General features: G+C 40.8%; 1 protein-coding gene and 1 long non-coding RNA gene across 3 annotated transcripts in view; one reads left to right on the top strand and one right to left on the bottom strand.

The window, feature by feature from the left end:
• The window catches only part of LOC309662475, a 653,064-nt gene that overhangs the window by 452,009 nt on the left and 187,964 nt on the right, over positions 1 to 13,091 (bottom strand). The window lies entirely within an intron of this gene.
• The window catches only part of EPC2 (enhancer of polycomb homolog 2), a 105,186-nt gene continuing 92,832 nt past the window's right edge, over positions 738 to 13,091 (top strand). Inside the window, exon 1 of one of the 2 annotated variants that reach the window (XM_082464983.1) lies at positions 738 to 1,194. In XM_082464983.1, the coding sequence (XP_082321109.1) occupies positions 1,042 to 1,194 (153 nt within the window). In that variant the 5' untranslated portion in view covers positions 738 to 1,041. The remainder of the gene's footprint in view (positions 1,195 to 13,091) is intronic. The other variant, XM_082464982.1, reaches the window with a different exon arrangement.

Consider the following 13,091-nt stretch of genomic DNA (forward strand, 5'->3'; position numbering starts at 1 on the left):
TAAAGAATTCTATGAAGTTTGGGTGACAGGTTCAAGCGCACTTGTTGCATCTGGCAGCCTCAAACGTTTTTCCTCATTGCCATTAGCAACCTCCCGGCGAAAGCGAGGATGCCTTACCTTGGAGAGCTCTTTCGGTCAGGTACTAAAGAGAGGATGCGGGGAAGAGGGCTGGGACTGCGTAAGCGTTTTCCCGGCGGGAGAGACCCGGCAGGTCTGCGCGCCTCGGAGTGGGCAGAAGGAAAGGACCTTTCGCACCTCTCGGGGATGTGCGAATTGGAGAATGCGAATTAGCCGGCGCTCGGGGCGCCTTGGAGATAAGCTCTTTATAACTAGAGGCTCGGTGGGGCAGTTGTGGCTCCGGTTGACATTTTCCTTTCGCGCTCACAGACTTCTGCACGTTCGCGCTGCTCAGCGCGGCTGTGTATTGCCCGGCACCGTCCTCCGGGGCACCCAGCGAGCAGGGTGTCGGGGCCGCGGAGGCAGAGGCGCACGCTCGGGGGCGCGGGTTAACTTGCGCACCTGGCACCTGCCACACGGCGAGAGCGCGGGCTGCGGAGCGGAGCGCCGCCACCGCCCCCTCACCCGGAGCGGCCCGAGGTTGAGCACGCTCCCGCGGGCCGGCCGCGCCGCGGAGAGAGTGGGTGGGCAGGCGAGGGAGGGGAAGGGAGAGGAAGGAGGGAGGGAGGGAGGGAGGGAGAGGGCGAAGCGCGTCCCCGCGGCGGGGGCGCGCTCTCGCGCGGGCTGCCGGGATCGCTCGCCGCCGCTGTGGTAATGTCCGCCATGTTGGCCATGGCGCAGGGAGCGGATCGGGCGGGCGAGCGGCGGATCTAGTGTGTGGAAGCGGCCGCGGGCGGCGGGGGGCTGTTTTCGGGCGGGGTGGGCGCCCATGCTGTGGCCGGGGGCAGTGAGGAGGAGGAGGAGGAGCGGGCCGGCCGCGCTGCACTGAGGAAGGAGGTGGAGGAGGCGGCGGGAGTCCTCCCCCCCTCCCCTCCCGCCCCGCCGCCGCCGCCGCCCGGGCTGTTCCTGTAAGGCGGGGAGACAATGAGTAAACTCTCCTTCCGAGCGCGGGCGCTGGACGCCGCCAAACCGCTGCCTATCTACCGCGGCAAGGACATGCCTGATCTCAACGACTGCGTCTCCATCAACCGGGCCGTGCCCCAGATGCCCACCGGGATGGAGAAGGAGGAGGAATCGGTAGGGACTCGAGTGTTTATTACCCCCCCTTCCCTCCTCCCCCCTCCCCTTTGTCAGTCGGGCTTCGCCATTCACAGAGCGCTTTACGCTCGCTGGAGGGCGCCGCAGCCGCTCTAACGCATGGGACCCTACGCCGGCGGAGTAGCGTAAACCCTCTCGGCCGGCGCAGCGCCCGCCCGCGGCCGCCATGTTGTTGCGTCCCAGTGTTGTGATTAGCTCGCAGCGCCGCTTACGCTGCCGTAAGGGGGCCTTGCCGTAAGCGGCGGCCCGGAATGGCGCAGGGGATGTTCTGGCCGCACTTGGCGTACGGCCTCTGTTTACCTTTTTTTTTCTTCCCCCGGCGCGGGATGCGAGGGATCCTTTAGCTAGGGAAGATTTCCCCCCCACTTTTAGATTTAGTTTTGCATTGGGTTCTCTTTGAGATGACTTAACGGAAAGTAAAGCGCTTTCAAAACAGACATCATCTTCCTTCTAGCAAGGTAATCCTCGCTCCCCGGCCCGCGCTGGTGCTGCGGGATGGAGGTGGTGCAGCGGGATGGAGGTGGTGCAGCACTGCGGCGGGGGAGGGCGGGGGCCGCCACTACCAGCAGGATGTAGCGCTAGAAAGCCGCTGATCGGCTAGCTCCGCGGAGCGGAGCGAGTCCGTTCGGCCTGCCTAGCCGGGACGGCGCCCGCTCAGTGCGCGGCGTTAGAAAGGGACCGGGGATGTTCAGCTGCGAGCCGCCGGCGCTGCGCTGTCCTCGCGCCGCGTTCCGGAGAATTGTCATGTGTGTGTGGGGGGGGGTGTCTTTTAGAAGTTGAGGACCTACTGCATCGAAATTGACAGCTGCATTTTTTATAACAACAGCGGTTTAAGGCAAAAATGCTTTTTCCCCCTGATGAGTTAAATTTTGGATACGGTTGAATTTCACCTGGCTTGACAACGTTTATGACTCTGGAGTGGTGTTACTTGCGTGCGAAGTTCATAGTAACTGCAACCTCAAGAATTTCTTCAATGAACCTGTGGTCCCGCCTTATTGTCAACCCCGGGTGTGCGTGGATTGGTTCTCTTGCTTCTGTGACTGTCAAAAGAAGGCCTGAGGTTTCTGTGATTGGTTTTCTCTTTTGACTATTAATATTGCAGGAAATGCTTCTATGCTTTTGATTGGCTGCTCGAGTTGTGACCTCATTATATTACCCTGTTATTACTACTTTCCGCTGTGATTGAATCACGTTTCTCGGTGTTTGTTTTTGAAAGCCTTGCACTTGCCGTAGAAAAAGTATGTGCTCAATATCAGATAACATTCAACTTTTTAAAAAGTAAGCAAGATGAAAACCCAACATTTATGCTGAAGTTTTAGAGCTAAGTCAAATGTGAAAATTCTTTGTTTTTAAATAAAATTTATTTCTAGCTTAGCTCAATTTTCCATGGGAAAGATAATTAAAATAAGGAATAGTATGTACGAGAATTAATTTAATTGAGCCTTAAAAAACACAACTTGGGATTCCACAAAGTTACATTTCTATTAATGTTATTTCCCAAAAAGAAAGGTGGCTAATGAGTCTTTTTTTTAAAATTATTTTATTTATTTATTTTTGGCTTATTTAATTAAATTAATTAATTTATTTGTTGGGCCTTCGTTGCTGCACGGGGGCTTTCTCTAGTTGCCGCGAGCGGGGGCTACTCTTCGTTGCCGTGCGCGGGCTTCTCATTGCAATGGCTTCTCTTGTTGAGGAGCACGGGCTCTAGGCGCGTGGTCTTCAGTAGTTTTGGTACACAGGCTCAGTAGTTGTGGCTTGCGGGCTCTAGAGCGCAGGCTCAGTAGTTGTGGCGCAGGGGCGTAGTTGCTCCGCGGCATGTGGGATCTTCCTGGACCAGGGATCAAACCCGTGTCCCCTGCATTGGCAGGCAGATTCTTATCCACTTCGCCACCAGGGAAGCTCATGAGTCTTAAAGTATCAATATTGTATGTAATTACTTGGACCCTATTATTTTGGTTTGGGAAGAACTTGAATCAAGAAACTTGTTCTAGAATGAATAGTTAACCCCTGGAAGATGTATTACTTTTTGCAAACAGTGATCAGCAATGTACTTATTTATTGCTTTAGGTCCTTGGTCACATAGGTCTTGGTATTTTATCTTAATTTAGAAGAAAACTTGCAATTTAGTTCCTGTTTTAATGATGCATTAAAAATAAATGCTTACGCATAGCACAGGGAGATCAGCTCGGTGCTTTGTGACCACCTAGAGGGGTGGGATAGGGAGGGTGGGAGGGAGGGAGATGCAAAAGGGAAGAGATATGGGAACATATGTATATGTATAACTGATTCACTTTGTTATAAAGCAGAAACTAACACACCATTGTAAAGCAATTATACTCCAATAAAGATGTTTAAAAAATAAATGCTTAACCCCCTTACAATTTTGTACTATAATACTAACCTTTTCCGTAAAACTTCTGATTTTCAATCTAGAGCATGGGTGCTAATTTTTATTATTTTCAGTAGCCTGCTTCAACTGCTCAATTTTAGGTAAGAAGAAATCAAATTCTGATAGAACTGGAGTTGAAACTCAGGACTTCTGACTCTTTGTCCTGTCTTTTCTGCCTCTTTAATGTTACAAGTGAAGGTTCATAAAACCAAAACTAAACAAACTCTGACAGTTAAGATTTATAGTCTAGAGTCTTTTGCTTTCCATAATGTCCAGTTGGGGTTTTTTTTTTTTTTTTTCTTTTTTAGTAGTGCATTGCCTTAACCACTCGGCCACCTCGTCCCATTCTTTTTCTTTTTTAAAGTAACATATAGGTCAGAGGACTTGTGCTTTAATGAGTAACAGCCAATTCAGTTGTTCTGGTCTTATTTATAGGACTTATTAAACATAATTATTTGTTCTCTATATATTCTGCCTTGATAAACAGTTCTAAGCAGCAGTAAAATATAAATTTCATGAATGTGTCATTTGAGTTGTGTTTCAATTTAACTTCCATTATCAAAATATTCTAATTAGTTCCCTTTATAAGTATATTCTTTTTAATCACGTAACTTGTTAAAAAACAACAACAAAAACCTTGGCTTATGGGTTTATAGCTGTTGCTTGGCATTTCTAAATCATGCACAATATGTCCTCTTCCTGCTTGGTTGGCAGAATAATTTGACTTCACTTTATGGGCTTCATGGATCCACCGCCCCCATCTCCCTATCCCCACACCCCGGCCATAAAATGAAGGACTGTCTCTGTGTAGCTATTGGACTGTTATTAGACTTTGTTTATGTAGTCATTAACTCAGTTTTGAGTTACATTTTTATAATACCTAGGTGAGGTGGTCTAGGTGTCCTTTGGCACTGGAGCACTCTGTCATTGCTGGCCATATCATTCTCTTAGTTCTTCTCTTTTGGACATGAAGGCATACTTCTTTTCTTTCCTTTCCTTATTTTCATTGTATTTGCCTAAGGTCTGCCAGTTGGCATCCTCTTATAACTCAGTTTCTCTGGTGCTCCTCATGGCACTTGGTCTAGGTCAGATACTTAAGAGTTACCTAGAATCTAAACAACCAGAAAGATCAGGTGATTGGTATTCTGCTACCTCCCCAGGAGTGTTGTATAGTGACAGCTGATGATTTTAATAATATCTACCATTTTTTGAACACTTGTTGAGCTGCAGGTACTGTGCTAAGAACTTTACATATATTATTCCATTTAATCCTCTTTCAAATCAACTTTTTGAGGTATAATCTGTATAAAATAAAACAGACCGATTTAAAGCATAGGGTTTAATGAGTTCTGACAAATGTGTACACCCATGGAAACATCATCACAGTCAAGATATAGGAACATATCAAATACCCTAAAAGTTCCCTTTTGCTTCTTTGCAAGTCTGTCCCTCCAGTAGTTCTAAGCCTCCTTTCACTACAGATTAGTTTTGTCTTTTTTAGAATTTCATATAAATGGAATCATACACACTTTTTTATGTCTGGCTTCTTTTGCTTAGTGTGATGCATTAAAGATTCATTCCTGTTGGGTATATTAGTCTATATACTGAATGCTGAATAACATTTCAGTGAATTGATATACTATAATATATTCATCCATCCGTCTGTTGTTGGATGTTTGAGTTATTTCTAGTTTTTGGTTTTCATTTAATCTTTGTAACAGCCCTAAAGTTCTCACTGCTGGTAACTGGCAGGGCTAGAATTCAAACTCTTGTCCTTTAATGTAACAAAAACCCATTCTCATAACCACGGTGCTTCGTATTGACTTCTTACAGAACCCCGAATTATCTTCTGAACTGTTATTAAGTTCATTTTAGTTTTTGTGAGTAATTTTTACTTTTTATAATTATGGAAACTTTAAAAAGCGATATTGATTTTATTGGAATATTAAATTATTAAGAAGTGTAGTTTTTATCACTTAACTGTGCCTGACTTTTGCTCTAGGCCTTTCAGATTTTTTGTCTTTTTTTTTTCTTAGAAGTCTGTTAACTTTGCTTCTCTGTATATTGGCATCATTATGTTTGAGTGTTTATGGTATCTTAAGTATGTAAGAAATTTGTGGCAAACTATCCTATTTTATTTTTTAGATTTTCTCCTAATAGAATGTAATCTCTGTAAGGGCAAGGATCTTTGCATGTTTTGTTCATTAATATACTCCAGTTGCCCAGAACTGTGCCTTAACACGTAACATATGCTTGATAAATGTTTGTTGAGTGTTGGATGAGCTTCTGCTTCTATACGAAGAGCTATGTTTTTGTGAAACTCTAGCTCTGTGTATGTGTGTATGTGTATAATTCATTAGCAGAATTTGGTAAATTATTCTTCCAGATACTCTTTTTGGTTTCTTACTTTGGAACTATGTATACTTAAATACTAAATCTTTTTATTTCCCCTTGAGTCAGAGGCCTCTTTAAATGCAGAATTTCTTACGCAGAGTATGGCTGCAGTATTGGTCTTTATCTTGCATTAATTATTCCTCTCATAGGTGTATGTAGCTTTGGGTAAAATACCTCCTCACATTAGAGTAAGCCAAAATCTACATGAAGTATGTGATTCCGCTTGTTTTTAAAGTAAAAGACCATGATTGATTTGGATTGCCATTTCTCTGCTCATGTTAGTTGCCTGATTTTTGTCATTATCTTAATATTTTAAGTGATAGGGTCAGAATATATTCAGTCTTTCTACCATTTCAGAGTTATCTTTGGTACTAATATATTTCATGTTTCATAATAGAAGGGTTCTAGGATATAAAATACAATTTTGTAGGTTGATATTGTAAAAACATTACACATTTATTATTTCATCAAAAGCAAATACTGGCCAGGTATCGTATAAGGGCCAGGCTTTATCTAAATAAGATATTGGAAAACTCTTTAAAGGGGTTTGAATATCAAAAGTATTGTAAAGCTTTGTGTTGAAGTGTTGTTAGGATTAAAAGCATACAGTACAGATCTTGACTTCAGGGAACTTAAATGAGTCATTAGGGACTTAAATGAGTCATTGGGGTCAAAAACATATCTTGAAAGTTAGCAAAAAACTACCAGGTTAAGTCAACCTGACAGACATTTAAAAGAGCATTAGAAAAAGTTAGATGTCAACATAGTTGATAGGAATAAGAGTAAACTGTTGCCGGAATGTATAGAGAAGTCTTCTTGGAAAGAAATTTAGTAATTTGGGCTTTCAGGTTTGATTTTATAGTGTATGTTGAAGCAAATACTTGAGTACAGGAATATTTAATGCAAGTTCTATGGATGTTAAGTAGACTAAAGGAAGGTTCTAACGTGTTATATTTTTAATCTATCCTTGTTTATTCTTTTTCCCCTGCTGATAGAAACTTCAGGATGGTAACACTGTTATTTCTGAGCACATTATTCTCTTAGCTCTTTCTCCTTTATTTGGACATGCAGATGGCTTTCACTTCTTTTCTTCCCCTTCCTTTGTTCCCTGCTATATCTTCAGCACTAGAAACTGTTTAGAACATAGACAGCAATATGTAAATATTTGGTGAATGAATGAATAAAAGTTGGGATGGAGATTAGATTTTTGAAAGAGGAGAATTATACCAGATTTTAGACAGTTTTAAATGTTAGGTCCAGGACTTTGTAGGAAGGTGTAGAACAAAGTATGGAGGTGTAAGTATGAAGTCTGTTTCTAGTTTTGGTTTTCTGTCCTTAAGTGGCCATACGATCTGGGAAAGCTTGCCTACCTTCTCTGAGCCTCACGTCGATCATCACTACCATCACAGGTACCATTTATTGAGTGTATGTTAGTGAGTGTGTTGAGCATGTGCCAGGCACTTTATTAAACTCAGTAGGTGATTTAGAGCTCATTATAATGGTAGGATGATTTAGAGCTCATTATAATGGTAGGATGTGTAGATGCTATTATCTCTTTTCCAGAAGAAGAAACTGAAGCTTTAGAAATAAAGCAACTTGCCCAAGGTCACCCCTACCTATACCAGAACATGGGAGAGCCAGTATTTTAACTCATGCCCTGTGGGTGATTGACTCCAGTGCTCTCATCTTCACCATTGCTTCATCTGTAAAATGAGTGGGTTGAGAACTAGATGATATCTAAAGTTCATTACATCTCTTCTGTCCAATCAAACTTTGTGGAGAATGCCTTTTGTAAACATGTTCCTTTTTTAAAAAATTTAAAGGAATGGTTTATCTGTGGTCTTAAGTTTAGATTTCTTATGCATCAGTTCTTTAAAAATGAGGCCTAAAGATATTTGACATGTGGGACCATTAGGTTGGTTTCAAGTAACAGAAACCAAATTTGATTTCTTTAAGGTTCCTGGGGGTTGGTGTCACAGACACCAAGGAAGGGTTGAACAGTCAAGGCTTGGCTAGTCGGGAACCAGGGCAGCTGTGGGCCCTTCAGCAGCAACTGACATTAATATCACTCAATTCTAGTAATTCTCGACTTTTGAGAAGTCGTATAGGGTAGTGCCTAAGTGCATGTATTCTGGAGCCAGACTCTATGGGTTTGAGTCCTCGGGCGGAGTAATTTCATCTGTAAAATTTCATGGGGATTGTTGGGAAGATGAATTGTAGTGTGCTTGGAATAGTTTGTGACATGCAGCAAGCATTCAATAAATATTAGCTATTATTATCATCACTGTTGCATTTTTTTTTTTTTTTTTTTTTTTAATTTATTTGGCCGTGTTGGGTCTTGGTTTCTGTGCGAGGGCTTTCTCTAGTTGTGGCAAGGGGGGGCCACTCTTCATCGCGGTGCGCGGGCCTCTCACTGTCGCGGCGTCTCTTGTTGCGGAGCACAGGCTCCAGACGCGCAGGCTCAGTAGTTGTGGCTCACGGGCCCAGCTGCTCCGCGGCATGTGGGATCTTCCCAGACCAGGGCTCGAACCCGTGTCCCCTGCATTGGCAGGCAGATTCTCAACCACTGCGCCACCCAGGAAGCCCCTGTTGCATTTTTTTTAGCTTTAAACTCCAGATTCCTTGCATAGCTGTAATCCAGAGGGCAGACTTTGGGGGAAATACCAAGAAGTAAGGGATGGAGACAGTGATCAGTTCTCTGATGACGCATTCTGAAGATGGGCATTAGGATAATCTCCTAAATCTCTGTCTGTTGAGATGTGGTTATCTTATATCAGAGTTTTTAACAAGTATCAAGATCAATGTCAGACACTTCTGAAGGCAAGAATTCTATAAAGTTACACTAAGGAATCTATTGAAATAATGGCCAGTTCATCTGTCAGAAGATGACTTTCATGTGCTTGAATGTTGTGTTTAACCACATTGTATTAAAGTTTCACACTATATCATGCAAAACAAACCAACAAAGAAACAAAAACAAAGCCCTCCAGATTCCTGAGATAGAGGACATTATTGATTTAGCTTGTATCAGGTATCTATCTACTTCTAAGTCAAGAACACGGGAAGTTAGTATACAAGTGCTGTTAAGGGCTACCCTCCTGAGAATGGGGCTTAGCTAGGGAGCTGCCCTGAGAGACCTACTACTGGTGGATATATAGCATCATTATTAGAAGTTACGGAAGTTAGATTGGTTTAATCCGTGGTTTGACCCAAGGTGAATGTGTATACTTAGTTGTGTTTTTGCAAACTTCAAATTTGTAAGGAGTTTTAAGGAGATTAGAATATTTTGTATTGTTTTTAAATGAAACTTGAATTAAGGACTATAGAAGAAGTCTCCAAAATCCTTTTAAAGAAAGCAAATGTTCCACACTTACTAATATTCAGAGCAGTAAGGGATGAAATTTTCTGTGACTTCAAATAAATTACTTAACCTTCCTGGCCCTTAGTTTCCTCATTTGTGAAATAGAATTGGACTGAGAATTGGACTGAGTGATCTTTAAAGTACCTTTGGCTGTAAAAATTACTTGCTTCTTTGAATTCACATGTCTACTTACTGGGCATATTGTACAGAATGTAAATCAGATGAAAAGAACTGATAAATGAGAAACTGAATATTAGGAGGATATTAATAGGTAAAATTTAACTCTTTAACACTATTGGAATGCTGTCGATTTGGTTTAGAGTTCTTTTTTTATGAGGATCAGTTACATTTATCCACTATCTTGTACTATTTTTTCCTAGAGATCAACAGAGCAATCCACTCTGTGTTTCGGGTATGATCAGTTCCCTTGCTTTCATGAAATTTTCTTTCACTATCTTTACTACTATTACTCATTGCTATAAATGTTCTGAATTTTGGTATACTTACAGCTCATAACATGAGTTTATTTTAATTTTCTAATATCTCATGTTTTTCACTTGAGGGGTGTGTGTGTATGGGTATGGATATAGCATGACAGAGTAAGTAATGTGAGAGAATAGACATTTATTTTCTCAAGTAGACCACATGCCTTAAGGATGCGTTCATGTCTTTGTTTTATTCAGCACAGGCTGGATACCTACGCAGGCACTTATGTGATAGAAAGTTTGTAATACAGACATTGACCATGATCCTGGCCCCTGGGATTGAGTTTGACAGTATTACTAAATATACAGCTGGGCATCTTATTTCAAGTAGAGGTGAAGTAGAGAAACAGTAATGGAAGCATAGGGGACAGCATGAGGAGGAAAGGATGATAGGTAGGGATAAGCCATGAAGCAGACCCATGTAGATAGCAGAAGGTCCATTATAATTATTTGATTTTTATCTTAAAACTGATTTTTTGCCTTGTCTACACTTAAGTGGAACAGAACTTCAGATTTGCCTACTTCATTATGCAGTACTGTTCTTTGTGGGATTAATACTGGAGGAAGAGGGCAGTCACTTCCAGATTCTCCCTACCACCATTTCCTTATATCTGCTTTTAGGTTTCTTTTTTGTCGTCAGCTAGTTTTACTGTGCAGAGGAACGCAGAGTGGAAGAGTCTGCCTGTCTTTTAGCTCTCTAACTCACATCCGTATCTTTGCTTTTAGCTTTCTTACCTCCTTTTTTGTCGTTGTTGGCAGAAGAGCATGAGATTGTTGGTTGGGGAGTTGACAAGCAGCCCTAAATTGTACAGCTAATTTGATGAAGTTGTTGGAACTTTGAAATTGTGACGTAGGTTTCAATTTTGGCTTCTATCACTTTCCCTCTGGGCAAGATAAATTACTTTATCTCTTTAAGTCACATTTCTTCATACGTTTAATAAGTATCTCAAAAGGTAACTTTAAAGATTAACTTTTTTGTAAAGACTTAAGTCAGTGCCTTATACAGATGACTGCTATTTTTTAATTATTAAAGACAATTTTCAGTTATACAGGATAATAAGTGTGAAGGAATATAGAAGAGTAAAATATACAGAGTATCTTCATACATTACTCTGTGGTGTGGTTTCACGTTTTTTCTCCTGCCAGTTAAATATATTTTTACAGCTTTCAAACATTAGCAAATCAGTATGTATATTTTGCTCCTTCCATCTTTGTTTCCTGGCAGAGCAGTTAACAATCAAATTGATTAAAAAAATGAAAGTCTTTAAAAATTAGCAGCCAAGAGGACTAAATCTTCAGCTAATTCTCGGAGTAATAATTGAGTCCTGAATAATTGCTAGTTAAATATTGTATTTGCTTTTAGAAATTACTATTTTTTTTTAGACAGATTAGTCATGGAGGAAACTCATGGAGATTTTAGTGATGAAAATCTGTTCAATGGGAGGTGTACACTAGAGAATGAATGATAAGAGATATTCTAATGTACCAATGAACCCTGGGATGAACACCTAAGTTTGGGAACTTTGGAAAGCAGCCTACTGAAGAGGGTAATCTTGCCATTTATTTGATCCTTGAGTTGTTTCTAAACTGGGACGTTTTTGACATTCAGTTCGTAGCTGGTTGAATGGACTGTCACAGGCATACCAGGATGTTTGTTACATCAGTCTTCTGCCCACTAATTTCTGGTAGCATTCCAATTGGAATAACCTCCAAATGTTCCCTCCCTCAAGTTTTCCCAATGCGGACTATTGCAGTTGATTTGAGAACCATTATCCAAGGCTTCTTAAATTTTTTTTGTGACTTGGACTCCTTTGGCAGTCTGTTGAAACTCCTCAGAATGATGTTTTAAATGCATAAAGTCAGCTAAACCAGTTATATTGAAATAAGTTATCAAAGTATTAAGACAATTTTTAATTTATGTGCTTTATTAACACATTAATAATAGGATCTAGAGTTGGGTCTGATTATCTTTTTGAAGTAATGGTAAGTAAAAATATTTTGACAAGTGCAACCACTGTAACATGACAGTGAAAAGGTTTGTGATTTCTGTTGCATTGCTAGTCACAAGTATTGCTAATACTACTGTGGTCTGTTGCCTATGTTAATAATTGAAGGAAATGGTAAATTTGTTTGAAGTTAGTGAAATTAGAGAAATGATTATTTTCTCACCCAAGTTCATGGGCCCCTCAATGCTTTCTGTGGATGTTTTGGGGAATATGACCTGAGGTTCAGAACCCCTCAAGAGTTTCTGTCGCCTAAATGGCAGTTCTATTTCTGTGTCATCCTTGTCCCAAAAATATAGTCAGGCTACGGATTTTATCCCCATCATTATAAAGGAGATGCTACTATAAACAGAATTTTTTTTTCATGTTTAAGACATTTTCTAGCTTTTTAAATTTGAAAAATAATAGGCCCATGTGATTTAAAGATAAAAACCTTATAGCAGAAACTAACATACATAAAAAGTAAGTGTCCTTCCCTACGTCCCCAGACATTCTACAGAGGCAGCTATTGGTAGCATTGTGTGCATGTGCATGCGTTAGAAAATTTCTAAACAAATGCTTTTTACTTGGTAAAGTGGACAAATTTTTCTCTTGTTGTATTCATTTTATAAGTGAGTAATATGTGACCTTAGAGTTAATTTCCTAATCTAGAGTCATAAAGTCAGGTAATTTTTATTTTAAATTTCTTCTCTTTAAAATCTCTCAGGAATTGAGAATTGGCATATTGTAGTTTTCTGTTGGATTGTTTGGAGTTTGGTTATCAAACCTTAACTTGTTATTCCCATGTGGGAATTTGGTTGTTAGTAAGCCTTGCATTGTACATAGTAAGGCTTTTATTTATTTTCCTATATATAAAGTACATTAAAGTCAGATTAACTGTTGATTAAGTAACTTGTCAGTGTGTGTTTTCTCTAACAATTATTTACAGTTTTGAATAGCATCCTAGGTCAGAAGAGCAACAATAGGATACCCTTTTGAAGAAAGCTGTCTTATTTCAGGTATCACTTCAGTAAGGTGGATCTTTTGTACAGATTGCACCCTGTCAAACTTTCACTGTAGTTGTCTGTGATGTTTATTCATTTAGTAAATAGCTCCATGAACACAGGAACTGTGTCTGTGTTACCTTTGTATCGATCATCCAGTACAGTGAATGACATATGGCAGTTGCTCACTAAATATTTGCCGACAGAATGAACAACGTCTGCTTTGTACTTGAGATACAGAAAGGGATAAGATGTGCTACC

This window comes from Balaenoptera physalus (assembly GCF_965194825.1).
Source record: "Balaenoptera physalus genome assembly, chromosome: 6".
Taxonomy (NCBI): Eukaryota; Metazoa; Chordata; class Mammalia; order Artiodactyla; family Balaenopteridae; genus Balaenoptera; species Balaenoptera physalus.